We start from the raw sequence: 23,994 nt of genomic DNA, 5'->3' as shown, positions 1-23,994 counted from the left end.
ATATTACAGCATGGTATAAAACAGTAGGTAACACTCTATATTACAGCATGGTATAAAACAGTAGGTAACACTCTATATTACAGCATGGTATAAAACAGTAGGTAACACTTTATATTACAGCATGGTATAAAACAGTAGGCAACACTTTATATTACAGCATGGTATAAAACAGTAGGCAACACTTTATATTACAGCATGGTTTAAAACAGTAGGTAACACTTTATATTACAGCATGGTATAAAACAGTAGGTAACACTTTATATTACAGCATGGTATAAAACAGTAGGTAACACTTTATATTACAACATGGTATAAAACAGTAGTTAACACTATATTACAGCATGGTATAAAACAGTAGGTAACACTTTATATTACAGCATGGTATAAAACAGTAGGTAACACTTTATATTACAGCATGGTATAAAACAGTAGGTAACACTTTATATTACAACATGGTATAAAACAGTAGGTAACACTTTATATTACAGCATGTTATAAAACAGTAGGTAACACTCTATATTAAGGCATGGTATCAAACAGTAGGCAACACTTTATATTACAGCATGGTATAAAACAGTAGGTAACACTTTATATTACAGCATGGTATAAAACAGTAGGTAACACTTTATATTACAGCATGGTATAAAACAGTAGGTAACACTTTATATTACAGCATGGTATAAAACAGTAGGTAACACTTTATATTACAGCATGGTATAAAACAGTAGGTAACACTTTATATTACAGCATGGTATAAAACAGTAGGTAACACTCTATATTACGGCATGGTATAAAACAGTAGGTAACACTTTATATTACAACATGGTATAAAACAGTAGGTAACACTCTATATTACAGCATGGTATAAAACAGTAGGTAACACTCTATATTACAGCATGGTATAAAAAAGTAGGTAACACTGTATTACAGCATGGTATAAAACAGTAGGTAACACTTTATATTACAACATGGTATAAAACAGTAGGTAACACTTTATATTACAGCATGGTATAAAACAGTAGGTAACACTTTATATTACAGCATGGTATAAAACAGTAGGTAACACTTTATATTACAACATTGTATAAAACAGTAGGTAACACTTTATATTACAGCATGGTATAAAACAGTAGGTTACACTCTATATTACAGCATGGTATAAAACAGTAGGTAACACTCTATATTACAGCATGGTATAAAACAGTAGGTAACACTTTATATTACAGCATGGTATAAAACAGTAGGTAACACTTTATATTACAACATGGTATAAAACAGTAGTTAACACTATATTACAGCATGGTATAAAACAGTAGGTAACACTTTATATTACAGCATGGTATAAAACAGTAGGTAACACTTTATATTACAGCATGGTATAAAACAGTAGGTAACACTTTATATTACAACATGGTATAAAACAGTAGGTAACACTTTATATTACAGCATGTTATAAAACAGTAGGTAACACTCTATATTAAGGCATGGTATCAAACAGTAGGTAACACTCTATATTACAGCATGGTATAAAACAGTAGGTTACACTTTATATTACGGCATGGTATAAAACAGTAGGTAACACTTTATTTTGTCATCTATGAACGTTAGAACATCTTGAAGAACACTCTGGCCTTAAATGGCCATAATCTCCACCCAGCACAGCCAGAAGTCGACTGGCCACCCCTCAGAGCCTGGTTCTTCTCTAGGTGTCTTCCTGGGTTCCTGCCTTTCTAGCGAGTTTTTCCTAGGCATCGTGCTTCTACATCTGCATTGCTTGCTGTTTGGAGTTTTAGGCTGGGTTTCTGTATAGCACTTTGTGACATCTGCTGATGTAAAAAGGGCTTTATCAATACATTTGATTGATTGATTGATTGATAGATATTTGGATAGTCCATTTGTAGATGCTTAACAGACTATCTACAGACGATCAGTAACATTTCAACTATCTACTAACCCTAGCCCTAACCTTAATCCTAACCCTAAACTTAACACTTACCCTAACCCTAGCCCTAACTCTAATCTAACCCTAACCGTAACCTTAGCAAACAGTTGATTATCAACAGCTCGTATCCAGACTATCCAAATAAAGTGTGACGAAATAGTATTTAGAATCTATTATTATTTAGCAATTTTAGAGGTGTCCCACACAAATGCCCCAAAACCACTGTGACAATCCCACTTCTGCCACCAATGTAGCGATTGAGAGTGAACAGCTCCGTTACGGAGCTTTAACCAGCGATGTTGTGGTTATAGAGCAAGTACTTACTCCCTGTGCCATAAAAACCTGGGCATCTTAGAAGAGACAGTAGTAGACCTACATGCAAAGAAGAGACCACTAAGATAATTCAATTATGGGCAGTAGGCCTGTAAGCATCTCCCACTTTGGATACAGCCCACTTGTAAGGGTTTCCACAAGAATGCATGCATTCACATATCTGTACAAAGAGTCTTTTCTGACTGCCCACGCATAGTAAAGAACAGGGTTGATTCTAAATATAAGTGTGTCTATGAACATCGTCCTTCTGCATGATCTGAGCTCGGCTTCTCTAGCCGGGCTCCCATTACGTTCCCAAGATGTATATATTATTTTGACAAGATATTCGAGTATCCCCTCTAACAATGGAAATATTGTCTTCAACGATGGAAGGCAGGCGAGATCAGGTGGGACAGTTCTAGCCAACGTGAGGGTAGATATGTGTGCAAACAACAGGCAAACTTAAAGTTGCCGGAATGCCACGTGCATCCACTTATGTCAGTACATTTGTAACAGCCTAAACATTACAAAACATCTATTCGATCAAATAAGTCTGGCGTAATTCGACACTCTCATAGACCTCCACACAAAAAAAGGCTCATCTCACGAGGACAGATTTTGGGTGGAATAAATCCTCTCGCTTTGACTTTTCCTCTCTGATATTCCTCCATCTGCCTCCCCCTCGTTCGATGCGCTCTGCCATCGATTATCTCTGGATCCTCAGTACTGGCGAGAGCGGTGGTAAACATGGCGTCGGAAGGGATGATTTTAACCAACCACGACCACCAAATACGAGTTGGAATTCTAACGGGTAATTTCCAAATCTGTCTAAAACGTTCGTTGCCACCTCCGGCTACCCTTGTGTGTTAATTGTATGTGATTGTCTTTGCTGTCTTGCTCTCCACGGGGTTGTGGCCAGCTAGCTAACTGAGCTGTGGCTATCTTGTATCGGCTTCTCGAGCCTGTCAAACGGTTAGCTTGCTGCCACTCACTGCTTGACCGTGTTCTTGACTTCTGTACCGCTGGTGATTTACAAAGGTTTGTCTCTGTATATATTCTAAAATGGCATCCTTTCAGTGGTTTTTGTACGCAAGATACACGATATATCCATGAAGGTGCAACATGAAGCATTTTCTCGCTGTGTTGAAAACTGTTTTGTGATTTGAATAATGAATGTATTGTACGCAAGGTAAAAGCAGCTAGCCTGGAAAAGCAGAGCAGCACGAGCCAGGTTATGCCAGTGTCACGGACTAGAATATGAGATCTGCATATATGAGAATGAATTTCTTACATTAGCCTATTTTCAGCATTATTGCTAAGCTATACTGTTACCGAATTAGTGTTGTTTGCCAAGTTATTATTGTTATTCATATGGAAAATAGGCAAATGTTTCAGATAGATTGCATCAGTTTTAGTGTGGGAAGGTTTCGATGTAATTTGTTCTTGAGCGTGTCATTTTCATTCGGATTTCATGTTATTTATAGCAGCACCAAACAATACAGATGACTGTTGAAATAGATTTAATTTGGATGCATGACAAAATGGAGCTGTATTTTGGTGCAGCTGTAGTCCCTATAGCCAGCCGTGGAGTATAATCTCTTTTTTAAAATCCAAGGCAAGACTCTGGCTACTGAGCTTGCTATCCTTGTCCCACTCACCGGACCCTTTTTATATTGCAAGAATAATAGCTAAAAAAATATGACTCCGTTGGACAATATTGGCATTCCACTGCCTCTTTGCACAAAAGTAACGGGCCTGTCATGCTTCGTCTCACACACACACACACACACACACACACACACACACACACACACACACACACACACACACACACACACACACACACACACTGTTTAGACTATAGTCCTCCGCGGTAGTCAGATTGCTATCACACACGAGTACCCCACGCCCCCAAGATTCAGGTTAGGCGCTGTCCATTGAAATGTGGTGCTGAAATGGAGCGTATCAGAGCAGCGGTTTATTCAAGAAATATCTAAGTCATTTTTTTTATTGTGATACGATGGGTGGGGCGTAGGGGTTTTCCCAATGACATGTACCGCTACTGCTATTTTAGCGGCGTTCATCATTAGGCATAGGTACTCTTCCTACCTTGTGTCAGTCGAAAGAGTTCTTCAGCTTTATTGATGACTTCTTACTGAAGCAGATGCTTATCTGTGTAAAACAAGCAGTGCTTGACCATTTGCAAACCTGAATGCTGCCCCCCCCCAACCCCTGGAGTACAGTTCCCCCCCAACATGTCATCTTCAGGGAGACTGAAAATACATTGTTTTTACCTTTGACCTTCAGCCAGTCCAATGGGTTTTGTAGTTATTATGAGTTGTTTTGATTGTGGATTTTGTATGCAAATAGAAATACTAATATAGGCTACTACTTTGACTAGTACCGTCAGTATTTTACTGTTGATGATGACTAATGTGAATGAATGTGATAGTGTCCAGAGACAAGCCTAGTTGAAGAGGTGAACACTATCTCTTAGCTAAAAGGGCGATTTTCTCCCAACATTAAATGTCATCAGTCCTGTCTGCTCTCTGTATGGTCTTTCCTCAAACATAGATGTCAGGATTCCCTCTGCGAAGCCTCTCACTGGGAAATGCCAATGGAAGGGTTCAGTGGCAGACTACACATTTTCTTACCCATTTCTATAACAGGAAAACAGCCTGTCAGAACTGTGTGTGTAGCAGGGGCTTCTGATGTTACTGTATTAGTATAGTCTGACTATTGTATGTACTCAATTAGACATACAGTAGTCCTGGGTTTTAAAATAAGAATTTACTATGACTATGATTTATTATTACAAAGTGTGTGTGTGTTATTGGGCCTGTCTGTGTGTATTGGGCAGGTAAAAGCACCATATATCCTACCAGCCGGACAGTACAGTATCTGTGTGTTTAACTGTGCCAGAGACAGCTCCTGTGGTGTAGTGAAACCAAAACCTGCTGTGTGTCTAGTGGCTGGCAGCTATGATAATGGGTCTTGTCAGGTGTGTGTGTGCACATTAGAGGTCGACCGATTACGATTTTTCAACACCGATACCGATTATTGGAGGACCAGAAAAGGCGATACCGATTAATCGGACGATTTTTATTATTAAAAAAATTTGCGAATTTATTTATTTGTAATAATGAATATTACAACAATACTGAATGAACACTTATTTTAACTTAATATAATACATCAATAAAATCAATTTAGCCTCAAATAAATAATGAAACATGTTTAATTTGGTTTAAATAATGCAAAAACTAAGTGTTGGAGAAGAAAGTAAAAGTGCAATATGTGCCATGTAAAAAAGCTAACGTTTAATTTCCTTGCTCAGAACATGAGAACATATGAAAGCTGGTGGTTCCTTTTAACATGAGTCTTCAATATTCCCAGGTAAGAAGTTTTAGGTTGTAGTTAGTATAGGAATTATAGGACTATTTCTCTCTATACGATTTGTATTTCATATACCTTTGACTATTGGATGTTCTTATAGGCACTTTAGTATTGCCAGTGTAACAGTATAGCTTCCGTCCCTCTCCTCTCTCCTACCTGGGCTCGAACAAGGAACACATCGACAACAGCCACCCTTGAAGCAGCGTTACCCATGCAGAGCAAGGGGAACAACTACTCCAAGTCTCAGAGCGAGTGACGTTTGAAACGCTATTAGCGCGCACCCAGCTAACTAACTAGCCATTTCACATCGGTTACACCAGCCTCATCTTGGGAGTTGATAGGCTTGAAGTCATAAACAACGCAATGCATTGCGAAGGGCTGCTGGCAAAATGCTGTTTTGAATGAATGATTACGAGCCTGCTGCTGCCTACCACCACTCAGTTAGACTGCTCTATCAAATCATAGACTTAATTATAACATAATAAACACACAGAAATACGAGCCTTAGGTCATTAATATGGTCGAATCTGGAAACTATCATCTCGAAAACAAAACGTTTTTCCTGTCAGTGAAATACGGAACCGTTCCGTATTTTATCTAACTGCTGGCATCCCTAAGTCTAAATATTTCTGTTACATTGCCCAGCCTTCAATGTTATGTCATAATTACGTAAAATTACGGCAAATTAGTTCGTAACGAGCCAGGCAGCCCAAACTGTTGCATATACCCTGACTCTGTGTGCAATGAACGCTAGAGATGTGACACAATTTCATGTTAGCAGGCAATATTAACTAAATATGCAGGTTTAAAAATATATACTTGTGTATTGATTTTAAAGAAAGGCATTGATGTTTATGGTTAGGTACATTGGTGCAACAACAGTGCTTTTTTCGCAAATGCGCTTGTTAAATCATCACCCGTTTGTCGAAGTAGGCTGTGATTCGATGAGAAATTAACAGGCACCGCATCGATTATATGCAACGCAGGACACGGTAGATAAACTAGTAATATCATCAACCATGTGTAGTTAACTAGTGATTATGTTAAGATTGATCGTTTTTTATAAGATAAGTTTAATGCTAGCTAGCAACTTACCTTGGCTTCTTGCTGCCCTCGCGTAACAGGTAGTCAGCCTGCCATGCAGGCTCCTCGTGGAGTGCAATGTGAGGCAGGTGGTTAGAGCGTTGGACTAGTAACCGGACTAATCCCGAATCCCCCCTGAACAAGGCAGTTAACCCCCGTTCCTAGGCCGTCATTGAAAATAAGAATGTGTTCTTAATCTGACTTGCCTAGTTAAATAAAGGTGTAACATTTTTTAAAAAAAATAGGCAAATCAGTGGCCAAAAATACCGATTACCGATTGTTATAAAAACTTGAAATCGGCCCTAATTAATCGGCCATTCCGATTAATCGGCCGACCTCTAGTGCATATGTGTGTGTAGTGGCAGCTATGCTAATTGTCCTTGTAGGTGGGTGTGTGTGTGTGTGTGTGTGTTTAAGCTGAGGTGAGTGGTGTGCTTCGTTTGTGTTGGTTAGGGATATGCAGTATGTGATGGGACTTTACTAGTAGCCTAAGAAATTGTGCTGTCTGTCTGTCCAGCCGATCAGTCTGCTGTCTGTTCGACGGTCTGTCTGTCCTTTTGATCTGTGCATCACCCGATCTGTCTCTGTCTGTCTGTCTGTCCTGTCCACCCGATCTGTCTGTCATATTTGATGTGTTTCCTCCTATTGTCCAGCGAGTGAAGATGCAGTGTGTCTGAGTTATTTAGAATTTTGTGACAGTATTATCTTTGATAAACAAAATAAAAAAAACATCTTGGGGTGAGAAACAGAAAATAAAAACCTTTCAAAAAGTCTTCTGGTTCCTAACGTTCCATCTGAAGGAGCTGCGTTTGGCATCAAAGATTCTTCCAGGATGAGCAGAGCAGAGCAGAGCAGAGTAGACCGTCTGCCTGACAGCACCTGTCTCTGTGCTGTTCAAAGCACTGATCACAACCTGATGCTATGCCACGCGAGGCAATGCTACATGCTCAGTCTCAGCTTTCTCTCCCCCCTGCCCGCCTTTGTATAACAGCCTCAGTTGCGTGTTGAAATCACCATATTTCCTATGTGTGTAAAGAGCAGAAGAGTTTTGTCTGCGTTCAACCTTTTAGAAAGACTATTAGCTTGTTGAGACTTTTCAGACAAATGACCTTGAACAACTAACTCAAGTCTGTCTGCCAGCAATGAAAGAAGTTTGAACGTGTTGATGAGGTGACAGGACGTGTTGATAGTGACACGTGTGTGGCATCTTGTCACTCCACAGATCTGTAATTATTGTGTAAAACCTCTCTAAAGCCTTTTGTTGGCTGATCTGTGATCAGATATTGTATCTGTAACACCTATAAGACCTGGCTGTCAGTGAAGGAAGGCACACCGGCAGACAGCTAATTCCATCTGGAACTCATGCCCCATAGTCATTGAACACTGGTCACTTTAATAATGTTTACGTACTGTTTTACCTACTTTATATGTAAATCAAATCACATTTTATTGGTCACATACACATGGTTAGCAGATGTTAATGCGAGTGTAGCGAAATGCTTGTGCTTCTAGTTCCTACCGTGCAGTAATATCTAACAAGTAATCTAACAATTTTACAACTACCTTATACACACAAGTGTAAAGGAATGAATAAGAATATGTACATAAAAATATATGGATGACCGATGGCCGAACGGCATAGGCAGGATGCAGTAGATGGTATAGAGTACAGTATATACATGAGATGAGTAATATAGGGTATGTAAACTTGATATAAAGTGGCATTATTTAAAGTGACAAGTGATACATTTATTACATCCATTTTTTCATTATTAAAGTGGCTGGAGATGATTCAGTACATTGGCAGCAGCCACTCAATGTTAGTAATGGCTGTTTAACAGTCTGATGGCCTTGAGATAGAAGCTGTTTTTCAGTCTCTCGGTCCCAGCTTTGATGCACCTGTACTGACCTCGCCTTCTGGTTGATAGCGGGGTGAACAGGCAGTGGCTCGGGTGGTTGTTGTCCTTGATGATCTTTTTGGCCTTCCTGTGACATTGGGTGATGTAGGTGTCCTGGAGGGCAGGTAGTTTGCCCCGGTGATGCGTTGTGCAGACCTCACTACCCTCTGGAGAGCCTTACGGTTGTGGGCGGTGCAGTTGCTGTACCAGGCGGTGATACAGCCTGACAGGATGCTCTCGATTGTGCATCTGTAAAAGTTTGAGTGTTTTTGGTGACAAGCCAAATTTCTTCAGCCTCCTCCTGGCTTGACCTTTCAGAAAAAATGACTTGATCTATTAAACTAACTCATTATTTACTTTCAGATTTCATAGAACTATAATTGTGGCAATAACATTTAATAAAAGCCATTATTATTCCAAATAAAAAATGGATGATTCTAATCGCAATAGTATAGACAAAGATTAGACTGCAGTATATTTATTATTTAAGTAATCCACTCTTAGAATTTGTCTTACCTCTTCAGTGGCCACAATCTCAGTGGTGACATCACTGTATGTCCTCCGGCGTAGTGCAGGGACTTGAACAGACAGGGTCTAGGTGAGACAGGGACTTGAACAGACAGGGACTTGAACAGACAGGGTCTAGGTGAGACAGGGACTTGAACAGACAGGGACTTGAACAGACAGGGACTTGAACAGACAGGGTCTAGGTGAGACAGGGACTTGAACAGACAGGGACTTGAACAGACAGGGTCTAGGTGAGACAGGGACTTGAACAGACAGGGACTTGAACAGACAGGGTCTAGGTGAGACAGGGACTTGAACAGACAGGGACTTGAACAGACAGGGACTTGAACAGACAGGGACTTGAACAGACAGGGTCTAGGTGAGACAGGGACTTGAACAGACAGGGACTTGAACAGACAGGGACTTGAACAGACAGGGTCTAGGTGAGACAGGGACTTGGAACAGACAGGGACTTGAACAGACAGGGACTTGAACAGATAGGGACTTGAACAGACAGGGTCTAGGTGAGACAGGGACTTGAACAGACAGGGAGTTGAACAGACAGGGACTTGAACAGACAGGGACTTGAACAGACAGGGACTTGGACAGACAGGGACTTGAACAGATAGGGTCTAGGTGAGACAGGGACTTGAACCTTGGATCCAGTGCAGTAGATCTATGAAGGTAGTCCTGTACATTAGGGGGGGGGGGTATCTGCGGTTCAGGTCCTCTCTAATGGCAGCCTTGACATCTCTAGTGACATTGCCGTCTTCCTCACTTGGGGCCATGGATTGTAGAATCCTTGTTTTCAGAGGTAGGACCATGGATACAGACGGTGCAGTTTCAGTGCTCAATAGGGTTGTAACCGTTTTGAGGAGTTTGAGCACCTGGAGAACCTCCTCTGCCACTTTCACGTCATCATCAGACAAGGTGACGATGTCTTTATTTTTTTTCAGGGTCTTGTCTGTCAGTGCAGAGTATACAGCTGCCTGCTGCTCAAGATGGCGCTCCAACATGTCATAAGTGGAGTTCCATCTTGTTGTGACATGGTGTATGAGCTTGTGGGTCAGTAGCTGTAACATTTCCTGCTTGGTGTTAAGCACATGAGTGGCTGTTGGGCTTCGGTGAACAAAGCAAACCACCTTCCTGATCCTCCCAAGGAGGCGGTCCATCTGGTTCACTGAGATTCCCCTTTGGGATGCTAAATTGATCACGTGCAAAGCAAGCTATCTGTGGCCCCAGTCGAGCCGCTATCACTGCGTTTACTTAGTTCTTGGCATTATCTGTGGTGATTGGGATATTACTATTGGTCCTCTCTAGCTTCCACTCTGCTACTGCTCCTAGCTGCTCCTAGCTGCTCCTAGCAGTTCCTGCGCCAGATTTGTGTCTGTGTGACTCTCATAGAGAGGGCATGTCTATAGCACCGGACTTCACATCTCCCACTCCTCTGTGGTGTAGTGAGCAGTCACAGTCACGTAGCTTTCTGTTACCCTGGACGTCCACTCCTCTGTGGTGTAGTGAGCAGTCACAGTCAGGTAGCTGTCTGTTACCCTGGACGTCCACTCCTCTGTGGTGTAGTGAGCAGTCACAATCACGTAGCTTTCTGTTACCCTCGAGGTCCACTCCTCTGTGGTGTAGTGAGCAGTCACAGTCACGTAGCTTTCTGTTACCCTGGAGGTCCACTCCTCTGTGGTGTAGTGAGCAGTTACGTAGCTTTCTGTTACCCTGGAGGTCCACTCCTCTGTGGTGTAGTGAGCAGTTACGTAGCTTTCTGTTACCCTGGAGGTCCACTCCTCTGTGGTGTAGTGAACAGTCACAGTCACGTAGCTTTCTGTTACCCTGGAGGTCCACTCCTCTGTGGTGTAGTGGACAGTCACATAGCTGTCTGTTACCCTGGAGGTCCACTCCTCTGTGGTGTAGTGAGCAGTCACAGTCACGTAGCTTTCTGTTACCCTGGAGGTCCACTCCTCTGTGGTGTAGTGAGCAGTCACAGTCACGTAGCTTTCTGTTACCCTGGAGGTCCACTCCTCTGTGGTGTAGTGAGCAGTCACATAGCTTTCTGTTACCCTGGAGGTCCACTCCTCTGTGGTGTAGTGAGCAGTTACGTAGCTTTCTGTTACCCTGGAGGTCCAGCCGTCTGTGGTGTAGTGTGCAGTCACATAGCTTTCCGTTACCCTGGAGGTCCACTCCTCTGTGGTGTAGTGAACAGTCACAGTCACGTAGCTTTCTGTTACCCTCGAGGTCCACTCCTCTGTGGTGTAGTGAGCAGTCACAGTCACGTAGCTTTCTGTTACCCTGGAGGTCCACTCCTCTGTGGTGTAGTGAGCAGTTACGTAGCTTTCTGTTACCCTGGAGGTCCACTCCTCTGTGGTGTAGTGAGCAGTTACGTAGCTTTCTGTTACCCTGGAGGTCCACTCCTCTGTGGTGTAGTGAACAGTCACAGTCACGTAGCTTTCTGTTACCCTGGAGGTCCACTCCTCTGTGGTGTAGTGAGCAGTCACAGTCACGTAGCTTTCTGTTACCCTGGAGGTCCACTCCTCTGTGGTGTAGTGGACAGTCACATAGCTGTCTGTTACCCTGGAGGTCCACTCCTCTGTGGTGTAGTGAGCAGTCACAGTCACGTAGCTTTCTGTTACCCTGGAGGTCCACTCCTCTGTGGTGTAGTGAGCAGTCACAGTCACGTAGCTTTCTGTTACCCTGGAGGTCCACTCCTCTGTGGTGTAGTGAGCAGTCACATAGCTTTCTGTTACCCTGGAGGTCCACTCCTCTGTGGTGTAGTGAGCAGTTACGTAGCTTTCTGTTACCCTGGAGGTCCAGCCGTCTGTGGTGTAGTGAGCAGTTACGTAGCTTTCTGTTACCCTGGAGGTCCACTCCTCTGTGGTGTAGTGAACAGTCACATAGCTTTCTGTTACCCTGGAGGTCCACTCCTCTGTGGTGTAGTGAACAGTCACAGTCACATAGCTTTCTGTTACCCTGGAGGTCCACTCCTCTGTGGTGTAGTGGACAGTCACATAGCTGTCTGTTACCCTGGAGGTCCACTCCTCTGTGGTGTAGTGAGCAGTCACAGTCACGTAGCTTTCTGTTACCCTGGAGGTCCACTCCTCTGTGGTGTAGTGAGCAGTCACAGTCACGTAGCTTTCTGTTACCCTGGAGGTCCACTCCTCTGTGGTGTAGTGAGCAGTCACATAGCTTTCTGTTACCCTGGAGGTCCACTCCTCTGTGGTGTAGTGAGCAGTTACGTAGCTTTCTGTTACCCTGGAGGTCCAGCCGTCTGTGGTGTAGTGTGCAGTCACATAGCTTTCCGTTACCCTGGAGGTCCACTCCTCTGTGGTGTAGTGAACAGTCACAGTCACGTAGCTTTCTGTTACCCTCGAGGTCCACTCCTCTGTGGTGTAGTGAGCAGTCACAGTCACGTAGCTTTCTGTTACCCTGGAGGTCCACTCCTCTGTGGTGTAGTGAGCAGTTACGTAGCTTTCTGTTACCCTGGAGGTCCACTCCTCTGTGGTGTAGTGAGCAGTTACGTAGCTTTCTGTTACCCTGGAGGTCCACTCCTCTGTGGTGTAGTGAACAGTCACAGTCACGTAGCTTTCTGTTACCCTGGAGGTCCACTCCTCTGTGGTGTAGTGAGCAGTCACAGTCACGTAGCTTTCTGTTACCCTGGAGGTCCACTCCTCTGTGGTGTAGTGGACAGTCACATAGCTGTCTGTTACCCTGGAGGTCCACTCCTCTGTGGTGTAGTGAGCAGTCACAGTCACGTAGCTTTCTGTTACCCTGGAGGTCCACTCCTCTGTGGTGTAGTGAGCAGTCACAGTCACGTAGCTTTCTGTTACCCTGGAGGTCCACTCCTCTGTGGTGTAGTGAGCAGTCACATAGCTTTCTGTTACCCTGGAGGTCCACTCCTCTGTGGTGTAGTGAGCAGTTACGTAGCTTTCTGTTACCCTGGAGGTCCAGCCGTCTGTGGTGTAGTGTGCAGTCACATAGCTTTCCGTTACCCTGGAGGTCCACTCCTCTGTGGTGTAGTGAACAGTCACAGTCACGTAGTTTTCTGTTACCCTGGAGGTCCACTCCTCTGTGGTGTAGTGAACAGTCACGTAGTTTTCTGTTACCCTGGAGGTCCACTCCTCTGTGGTGTAGTGAACAGTCACATAGCTTTCTGTTACCCTGGAGGTCCAGCCGTCTGTGGTGTAGTGAACAGTCACATAGCTTTCTGTTACCCTGGAGGTTCTCTCCTCTGTGGTGTAGTGAACAGTCACATAGCTTTCTGTTACCCTGGAGGTCCAGCCGTCTGTGGTGTAGTGAACAGTCACATAGCTTTCTGTTACCCTGGAGGTCCACTCCTCTGTGGTGTAGTGAACAGTCACAGTCACGTAGTTTTCTGTTACCCTGGAGGTCCACTCCTCTGTGGTGTAGTGAACAGTCACGTAGTTTTCTGTTACCCTGGAGGTCCACTCCTCTGTGGTGTAGTGAACAGTCACATAGCTTTCTGTTACCCTGGAGGTCCAGCCGTCTGTGGTGTAGTGAACAGTCACATAGCTTTCTGTTACCCTGGAGGTTCTCTCCTCTGTGGTGTCGTGAACAGTCACATAGCTTTCTGTTACCCTGGAGGTCCAGCCGTCTGTGGTGTAGTGAACAGTCACATAGCTTTCTGTTACCCTGGAGGTTCTCTCCTCTGTGGTGTAGTGAACAGTCACATAGCTTTCTGTTACCCTGGAGGTCCAGCCGTCTGTGGTGTAGTGAACAGTCACATAGCTTTCTGTTACCCTGGAGGTTCTCTCCTCTGTGGTGTAGTGAACAGTCACATAGCTTTCTGTTACCCTGGAGGTCCAGCCGTCTGTGGTGTAGTGAACAGTCACATAGCTTTCTGTTACCCTGGAGGTCCACTCCTCTGTGGTGAGGGCAACAGAGGATGTCTTGGATAATTAATGAACAATTTTGATCTTTTCCTGTTCATAAAGATCTGGCACGATCTTCATACTGAAGCACTTTCACCATATTTTTAAACCCTTTGTTTTCCACAACAAAGTATGGCCTCATGTCTGCAGCGATCAACATCCCAATAGATTTGGTGAGGGCTTTAGCCCGGTCTGATTCTGCAGCAAAGGGCTGCTTAAATGCCGCGGTGAGAAGTTGTCTTGGCTGAGTTGGCTCCCATCACTGACACACCAGGTTGATGACGCTTTAAATGTGTGGCCATGCTCCATGTATTTCCATGATCATATGGCATTCTTGTGGCACATTGCCTACGCACCGTAATGGTGTTGTCCACTACCCTTCTTCCATCATCATATTTGACAGGGAAGCCAAAATGCTCCCATACATGAGACTTAAATGAAGCGGGAGGCTTTTCCAGTTCTTCAGCTCCTCCGCCAGCCATGGCTGTCACTGCTCTTTTTTCTTCTTTGATTTTTGTAACGCGAGCAACCAGAATTGATTCGTTGGGATTTAACATGCCCCGTTCACGTAAACAGTACACACAACTGCTTTTAAAAATAATCAAATCAACCTTCAGGCTTCAGAGTAAAACACAGCACGTATCTGTCTTTATCTTTTCACTGAAACTCTGCATCAAGATTTAGGGAATTATTGCTTTAAAAAGTAACAGCGGCAGTAAAACTGTATTTCACACTATGATGGTTAAACTTTGCAATTGATTTGCGGTTCACATGCGTGCCGAACCGGGGGGGTGATCCGTACAGATCAACTACGGTCCGTTACACCACTAATACCTATATAACGTAGTTACATGACGTAATGACCCATGTAAAATTTAGCGCTACACGTGCAACACAGCATTCCTCACCTAGCCCACAATGTCTGCTGTGTGGATTGAGCAGTGAACAAGTCGAGCAGTCATTTGAAAGAGTAAGAACATTTCAGCGAGACCATTCAAAGGCGAAATCCATTAACGCCAAGATAATGGACATTTTTGCCCTTGACAATCAACCGTTCTCTTTTGTGGGTGATGTTGGCTTTCGCCGACTGGTCGAGGACCGGTACACACTACCAAGTGCGCTATTTTTCAGATGTTGCCCTACCGGAGTTACACAGTAATAGCGTCACTGCTATTAGCTTCACGACTGACATTTGGACCGGTGATATCAGCCCCATGAGCATGCTGAGTTTGACAGCACAGTGGGTCGTCGAGGATTTCATACAGAGGAAAGTCGTATTTCATGCTCATGAATGTGCTGGTTGTCATACCACTGCTGCCATTTCAATGGCATTTGAGACTGTTTGAAACTTGAAACATGAACACACTAGCTCCATTCGAACAACTGACTGGAGAAATAAGCTCATGAACTGTGTCTGCAGCAGACGTGATATGTCATGGCATTGAAACACCTGCTCAACAGAACTGGCAACACAGGCTGTGAACAAGCGATTCGGTGGCATTCTCTCTTTACTGTGTCACCACCATGCTCGATGCTATGTACAAGGACCACTACTTCGATGCAGACAAGAAACAGGGTTTACGTGAAATGTTACAGACACAGCTGGACAAGATGGAAACGGACACAGTGCCAGTGCGCCCCGAGGAAGAGAGGCCACGGACAGACAGAGCTGAAACTTCACTGCTTGACATGTATGATGAAATCCTGGTTGAGAATGAAACGACTGAACAAATGAACAACGACACAGCAAGTAAGATAAAGAATTAGGTTTTGATTATGTTTTACTGGTAAGGGGGACATACGTAAATGCCAACAAAATAACTTTTTGGTCAGTGTGGTGTGTGTGTGTAACCTTTATTTAACTAGGCAAGTCAGTTAAGAACAAATTCTAATTTACAATGACAGCCTACCCCAGCCAATTGTGCGCCGCCCTGTGAGACTCTCAATCACGGTCGGATGTGATACAGCCTGGATTCGAACAAGGGACTCAAGTGACACCTCTTGCACTGAGATGCAGTGCCTTAGAATGCTGTGTCCGCATGTTAACTATTTAACTGTACTAGAATGCTTAAAAGGGCGTTCAAATTTTAAATATCGGTAATCGGTATCAGGTTTTTTGGCAAGGAAAATGTCGGCTATCGGTATCGGCCAAAAATGTCATATTGGTGCATCACTAGTTCTACATCAGTGTTTGTGTTGGTGGTTGGAAGATGTTCTAGAATGCCCGCTGGGCCAGCTTTTAGTGTCTCTGTAGTGCTGAGTGTGAACTTTCACAGGCCCGTCTTTGAGGATAAATAACATGTCTATGTACTCTGCTACGCTAGGAATCTGATCTGGATCAGACATGTCTTTGGGGATAAATAACATGTCTACGTATTCTGCTACGCTAGGAATCTGATCCGGATCAGACATGTCTTTGGGGATAAATAACATGTCTACGTATTCTGCTACGCTAGGAATCTGATCTGGATCAGACATGTCTTTGGGGATAAAATCTGATCTGAATCAGACCTTTGTGTCTGATTTTAGAGTGAGCATGTGACAGACACACAGACGCACACAGCTCTGAATTGAGTTTCATTGGCATACAGTTGAATTCGGAAGTTTACATACACTTAGGTTGGAGTCATAAAACTTGTTTTTCAACCAGTCCACAAATTTCTTGTTTACAAACTATAGTTTTGGCAAGTCGGTTAGGACATCTACTTTGTGCATGACACAATTAATCTTTACAACAAATGTTTATTATTATTATTCTGACATTTCACATTCTTAAAATAAAGTTGTGATCCTAATTGACCTAAGACAGGGAATTTTTTACTAAGATTAAATGTCAGGAATTGTGAAAAACTGAGTTTAAATGTATTTGGCTAAGGTGTCTGCTGTCCATAGTGGTCATGACTTTGTAGTGCAGTGTGTTGTGTGTTTGTACAGCCAGCCAGCCAGCCAGTGTGTGTGTGTGTGTGTGTGTGTGTGTGTGTGTGTGTGTGTGTGTGTGTGTGTGTGTGTGTGTGTGTGTGTGTGTGTGTGTGTGTGTGTGTGTGTGTGTGTGTGTGTGTGTGTGTGTGAGAGAGAGAGTTTTGGAGTTTGACCCTTGCAGGCTCCCTTCTTCCCTCTCCCCTGCTCTGGTGGAGTTCCTGACTGAGTGATAGGGAGGGAGAGAGAGAGTGAGTCTCCGTGGCTGCTGCCTGGGAGCGGGCGTGCAAAGGATCAGAGGTGTGATAAGACCATTAGGATGTCAATGGAGCTGTGCTGGATCATGCACACGCTTGGCACATGCTGTCGCGTGAGTTGCTCTGCTCTGCCTGCCTCACCACACACACACACACACACACACACTCTCTCAATTCAATTCAAAGGACTTTATTGGCATGGGAAACCTATGTTTACATTGCCAAAGCAAGTGAAGTAGATAATAAACAAAAGTGAAATAAACATTAAAAATGAACATTAAATATTACACTGACAAAAGTTCCAAATGTCATTATGGCTATGTACAGTGTTGTAGCGATGTGCATGTACGGAGACATGCTATCTCTCTCTCGACAGCATGGCGGCAGCTCTGTTTACACGCTTGCTTATGGGAGTCCATCGTATCCAATGATTACTTCCATTGTTGAATTCTTTGGTGACTGTGGAGTCCAATCCGAGATCCACAAACTGTACTGCAGGTGGGTCTTATGCAGTCTGTGTTGGCACGGGCAGGCATGGTTGTACGTCTCCTGAGCTGGTTTTGTCTCTTTGTGCTCCTCATCTAGTGACTGGTAGAAACAGTCCTTTGCCTGATTTTCAGATGGTAACGTTGGTGCGTATGCACTGAGAAGAGCAGCATAACGTATCTTGGCTAGGGGATACAGAGAGACATCAGTCTTTCACTGATGCAGACAGGTGTTTCAGGAAGGCTGTTCAGTCTGCTGAGAGCAGCTGCCAACAGCCAAATTACCCGGGCTGCTTCAGGCTTCCATGCCAGCCGTGTTCCAGCATAACACTCCCGGTCCTCTCCAGCCTTCCTCCATGGTCCCTCTCCGGCTAGGATCTCCTCCCAAGTCCACGACTCCAGATAGCTCCTCTCCAGCTCCTTACCCCGCTGCTTGGTCCATTTGTGGTGGGAAGTTCTGTCACGGCCGTCGTAAGGATTGGACCAAAATGCAGCGGGTACATGAATGCTCATAATACTTTTATTAGAACATTACACAAAACGAAAAAACGATTGACAGCTAAACAGTATTGCAGGCTAACCATAGCAGTGCAAAAACAACTTCCCACAAAAGACAGGTGGAAAAAGGGCTACCTAAGTATGGCTCCCAATCAGCAACAACAATGTACAGCTGTTCCTGATTGAGAGCCATACCAGGTCAACACAAAGAAATACACAACATAGAAAGAACATAGAAATACAAAACATAGAACAATACCCAAAAACCCCCGACAACACAAAACAAACACACCCCTGCCACGCCCTGACCAAACTACAATAACAAATAACCCCTTATACTGGTCCAGGACGTGACACAAATAAATAAATAAAAATCGGCCGATTAATCGGTATCGGCCCCCTGCGGGTCCTCCAATAATCAGCATCGGCCTTGAAAAATCATAATCGGCCGACCTCTAGTACAGATGCATCTCTTGGGCCCACTGCTGCTCTGAGATCCCCTGCCGTACAGACGCATCTCTGGGGCCCACTGCTGCTCCGAGATCCCCTGCCGTACAGACGCATCTCTGGGGCCCACTGCTGCTCCGAGATCCCCTGTCATACAGACGCATCACTGGGGCCCACTGCTGCTCCGAGATCCCCTGTCGTACAGACGCATCACTGGGGCCCACTGCTGCTCCAAGATCCCCTGTCGTACAGACGCATCACTGGGGCCCACTGCTGCTCCGAGATCCCCTGCCGGGTTAGCCTGGCGTTTCAAGACAACCACTTAACGAGTGCCACCGCGAGGAGGCCCGACAGGAGTCTTGGTCGTGGAGAGGCTTTGTACCGGCAAGGGGAGAATTGTGCATGAAGCTGCTCCCCAATTCACCACAAGGGCTAGACGGTGGCAGCGAGCTGTAAGTGAGAGTATGCAAGCATGTGGTAAGTGGGCAAGCAACTAACCTCTACCTTGGCACTACTGTACTAGATGTGTCACATGCACCCTGCGGTTGCCCATCCACACACACACACACACACACACACACACACACACACACACACACACACACACACAGTGAGGAGAGAGAGAAACAACAAAAAGAGCATCAGGGTCAAAATCCTCAGCCAGCCTTAATCTATATCCTCCAACCCAATGAGCTGACTTCTCTCCATACAGGAAGTGTGTGTTGTGTGTGTGCGAGGGAGGGAGGATAATGATTGAAGCAAGGAAAGAAGGATAGAAAGCCACCTTACCTACTGGTCTATCTTCTCCACCCCGTGATGCCAGTCTGCTCTGACACTGCTCTTATTGATCAGACTAGTTACTGTCTGTCTGTCTGTCTGTCTGTCTGTCTGTCTGTCTGTCTGTCTGTCTGTCTGTCTGTCTGTCTGTCTGTCTGTCTGTCTGTCTGTCTGTCTGTCTGTCTGTCTGTCTGTCTGTCTGTCTGTCTGTCTGTCTGTCTGTCTGTCTGTCTGTCGTTAATTGCTGTAAAGAGCGAAGCAGCCTTTTTTTTAACTCTGGCCTTTTTCTCCTGTTGTATTCTGCTGCTTCTTTCTTCTGCTTTAAATCCCCCCTGGCACACACACACACACACACAGAGCTTAGTAATACCCCTGTTTATTATTATTACTAAACGTCACAAAGGCGTAAAGGATGGGGGAAGTAGGACGAGGTCACAGTCAGTCAGATATGCTTTAGTTGTACTGTATATAATGAGTTTTTCATTCAACATGACTAATGTGGTGAGAGTCTGACGATGACATCAGCACTGAGCTCAACACTGGATCATGTAGTTATGGAGAGTATTTTTCCTTCTGACTTGATGCTGCCAAGACCCTGTAGGGTTCTACACTTTTTCAGTTGGTGGCACCAGCACATGATTTGGTCGCACCAATTAATGACAAAGTTATTCATTAACTTTGTCATAAATGACAAAGTGAAAACAGGTTTTTGGAAATGTTATAAAGTAAGTTATAATTTTTTTTTTACATAAGTATTCAACCCTTTGCTATGAGACTCGAAATTGAGCTCAGGTACATCCTGTTTCCATTGATCATCCTTGAGATGTTTCTACAACTTTATTGGAGTCCACCTGTGGTAAATTAAATTGATTGGACATGATTTGGAAAGGCACACACCTGTCTATATAAGGTCCCACAGTTGACAGTGCATGTCAGAGCAAAAATCAAGCCATGAGGTCGAAGGAATTGTCCGTAGAGGTCCGAGACAGGATTGTGTCGAGACACAGATCTGAGGAAGGGTACCAAAACATTTCCGCTGCATTGAAGATCCCCAAGAACACAGTGGCCTCCATCATTCTTAAATGGAAGAAGTCTGGAACCACCAAGACTCTTCCTAGAGCTTGCTGCCCGTCCAAACTGAGCAATCTGGGGAGAAGGGCCTTGGTCAGGGAGGTGACCAAGAACCCGATGGTCACTCTGACAGAGCTCTAGAGTTCCTCTGTTGAGATGGGAGAAACTTCCAGAAGGACAACCATCTCTGCAGCACTCCACGTATCAGGCCTTTATGATAGATTGGCCAGACGGAAGCCACTCCTCAGTAAAATGCATATGACAGCCCGCTTGGAGTTTGCCAAAAGGCACCTAAAGACTCTCAGACCATGAGAAACAAGATTGTCTGGTCTGATGAAACCAAGATTGAACTCTTTGGCCTGAATGCCAAGCGTCACATCTGGAGGAAACCTGGCACCATCCCTGCAGTTAAGCATGGTGGTGGCAGCATCATGCTGTGGGAATGTTTTTCAGTGGCAGGGACTGGGAGACTAGTCAGAATCGAGGCAAAGATGAACAGAGCAAAGTACAGAGAGATCCTTGATGAAAACCTGCTCTAGAGCACTCAGGACCTCAGACTGGGGCGAAGGTTCACCTTCCAACAGGACACGACCCTAAGCACACAGCCAAGACAATGCAGGAGTGGCTTTGGGACAACTCTCTGAATGTCCTTGAGTGGCCCAGCCAGAACCTGGACTTGAATTTGATCGAACATCTCTGGAGAGACCTAAATATAGCTGTGCAGCAACGCTCCCCATCTAACCTGACAGAGCTTGAGAGGTTCTGTAGAGAAGAATGGGAGAAACTCCACAAGTACAGGTGTGCCAAGCTTGTGGCATCATACCCAAGAAGACTCAATGCTGTAATTGCTATCAAAGGTCCTTCAACAAAGTACTGAGTAAAGGGTCTGAATACTTATGTAAATGTTATTTCAGTTTATTTTATTTTATAGATAAGCAAAATATTCTTAATACCTGTTTTTGCTTTGTCGTTATGGGGTATTGTGTGTAGATTGATGAGGGGGGAAAAAAACGATTTAATCAATATTAGAATAAGGCTGTAACGTAACAATGTGGAAAAAGTGAAGGGGTCTGAATACTTTCTGAAGGCACTGTATGTCAGAATAATGTGAGCGTTGCCTGACTAAATTGACAGTATGCTCCTGACTGAAACACACTAATGAATTCTGTCCATGAGGTAGCTGGTCAGTCTCGCCATTTGAGATGTTGAAGAGTTATTATTTAAAACGAGAAAGTGACCAATAACCGTGTTTCCTTTGTAATCAGAATGCTTTGTATGGAATAGAAATTTGAAGCGAACATTCAACACCCTTCAATTGAAATGGCGGGAAACAAACGACAGCAACTACATCTCTCATAAAAACTGGTCAGAAATGATATCACAGAATAATTATATTGGAGCAGTAGAACATCTAAATCGGCCATTGTAACTTCAATAACTTTTCAAGGACTTAAGAGCCTAGAGGAAATGTCAGATTTATAAGGGAGGCTATTCCATGATGACTCAATTCCGCATGGCAAATATTCAACCAAGACTTTGAACTTGTTAAATTCCTGGTTTGCATACCCATTCTTGCCTTTGCATTTTCAAGTAGATATCATAACTTGGAACATCTTTCCGACCGCTACTGCTGTGGGTTTTCGCTCCAGCTGTTTGGGAGATGCACGCTCTCTCTGCCTGACAGATTATCTAAAGTACCCGCACCCCGTGTATATAGTCAAGTTATCATTACTCATTGTGTGTGTATTATTACTTTTATTTTTACTTGTTTTACTTTTCTATTATTTCTCTATTTTCTTTCTCTGCATTGTTGGGAAGGGCCTGTGAGTAAGTATTTCACTGTTAGTCCACACCTGTTGTGCTGTGAAACAGTCCTGTAGCTTAGCATCCGCTTCATCAGACTTCTTCCGTATTGAGCGTGTCTTTGGTACTTCCTGGTTGAGTTTTTTCTTGTAAGCAGGAATCAGGAGGATAACGTTATGGTCAGAATTGCCAAATGGAGGGCGAGGGAGAGCTTTGTATGCGTCCCTCTCTGGAGCAATGGTGATCTAGAGTGTTTTAGCCTCTAGTTACATAGGTGACATGTTGCTATCAATCAGGTAAAAGGGATTTCAGTTCCCCTGCATTAAAATCACTGACCACTAGGAGCGCTGTCTCTAGATGAGGATTTTCTGGTTTTCTTATAGATATATATATACAGCTTGTTGAGTGTGGTCTTAGTGCACACACAATTGCACTCACTCAAATACACAGAGATAGCTCATAATGTCTACGCTTTTATTCACAATCATTCACTCATGCAAGCAGCAGTGACACATGACATTTCTATAGTAACAGACTGACATACATAGGCTTCCGTCCCAAATGGTACCGTGTTCCCTGTGTGTGTATATAAAGGGAATAGGGGTGCCATTTGGGACACATCCGTACATTCAGCCCCTTCTATGGATGAGATAATCAGATTATGTTGAATAGAGATTACATTATAGTATGCGTCCCTTGGCATTTTGCATGTCGGCACATACAGTGTAGTCTATAGGAGGTATGAGACAGGTTTAGTACAGCAGGGTTACTGGAATGACATGCTGTCAGCCTGTTTAGTGCTGTAGTTACGGTAATGTATCCCTTGGCCTTCTGCTATCTGCAGGGCTGCCAGGCAGCCAATTAATGTATGGCGATATGTGATGTGACAAGTCTAGTCTCTTAGCCTGTTTAGTCTTTAGTGCCACAGAGTTACGGGAATTACATGCGATGGGAATTTCATCCTGTTTACTGAGAGACAGTAAGCAGCAGTGACAGTGTGGTTGTGGGCCTGTTAAGCACATGGTTACCTCAGCAGGGTAAAATCACTGACACATTTATCCTGACCATAGTAGGCATCATAGGGGATACATAGGTTTATGTACTAATGTAACCTTTATTTAACTTGGCAAGTCAGTTAAGAACAAATTCTTATTTACAATGACGGCCTACACCGGCCAAACCCGGACAACGCTGGGCCAATTGTGCAACACCTTATGGGACTCCCAATCATGGCCGGTTGTGATATAGCCTGGATTCGAACCAGGGTGTATGTAGTGACACCTCTTGCACTGAGATGCGGTGTCTTAGGCCGCTGCGCCACTCTGGAGCCCTGGTGACATTCAGTGTGTCTTCCTATTCCTGTACTTAATTCTCTGGAGTCTAACACTGTACCCAAACCGGCTGTGCGCCATCTTGCGAAAATTGATTTTGTCCCCCCACACCAAGCGCGATCACGACACGCAGGTTGAAATATCAAAACAAACTCTAAAACAATTATATTAATTTGGGGACAGGTCCAAAAGCATTAAACATTTATGGCAAATTAGCTAGCTAGCTAGCTAGCTTGCTGTTGCTAGCTAGTTTGTCCTTGGATAAAAACGTTGAGTTGTTATTTTACCTGAAATGCACAAGGTCCTCTACTCCGACAATTAATCCACACATAAAATGGTCAACCAAATAGTTTCTAGTCATCTCTCCTCCTTCCAGGCT

The 23,994-nt window shown here is 44.1% G+C and overlaps 1 protein-coding gene across 11 annotated transcripts in view; it reads left to right on the top strand.

The window, feature by feature from the left end:
• The first annotated feature begins 2,957 nt into the window (after positions 1 to 2,957).
• The window catches only part of gphna (gephyrin a), a 158,885-nt gene continuing 137,848 nt past the window's right edge, over positions 2,958 to 23,994 (top strand). For all 11 annotated transcript variants that reach the window (XM_045723617.1, XM_014211278.2, XM_014211285.2 and 8 more), the window contains exon 1: positions 2,958 to 3,065. In XM_045723617.1, coding sequence (XP_045579573.1) covers positions 3,002 to 3,065 — 64 coding nt within the window. In that variant the 5' untranslated portion in view covers positions 2,958 to 3,001. The remainder of the gene's footprint in view (positions 3,066 to 23,994) is intronic.

This window comes from Salmo salar, chromosome ssa09 (genome assembly GCF_905237065.1).
Source record: "Salmo salar chromosome ssa09, Ssal_v3.1, whole genome shotgun sequence".
NCBI lineage: Eukaryota > Metazoa > Chordata > Actinopteri > Salmoniformes > Salmonidae > Salmo > Salmo salar.
This window is presented reverse-complemented; position numbering and strand designations above follow the sequence as displayed.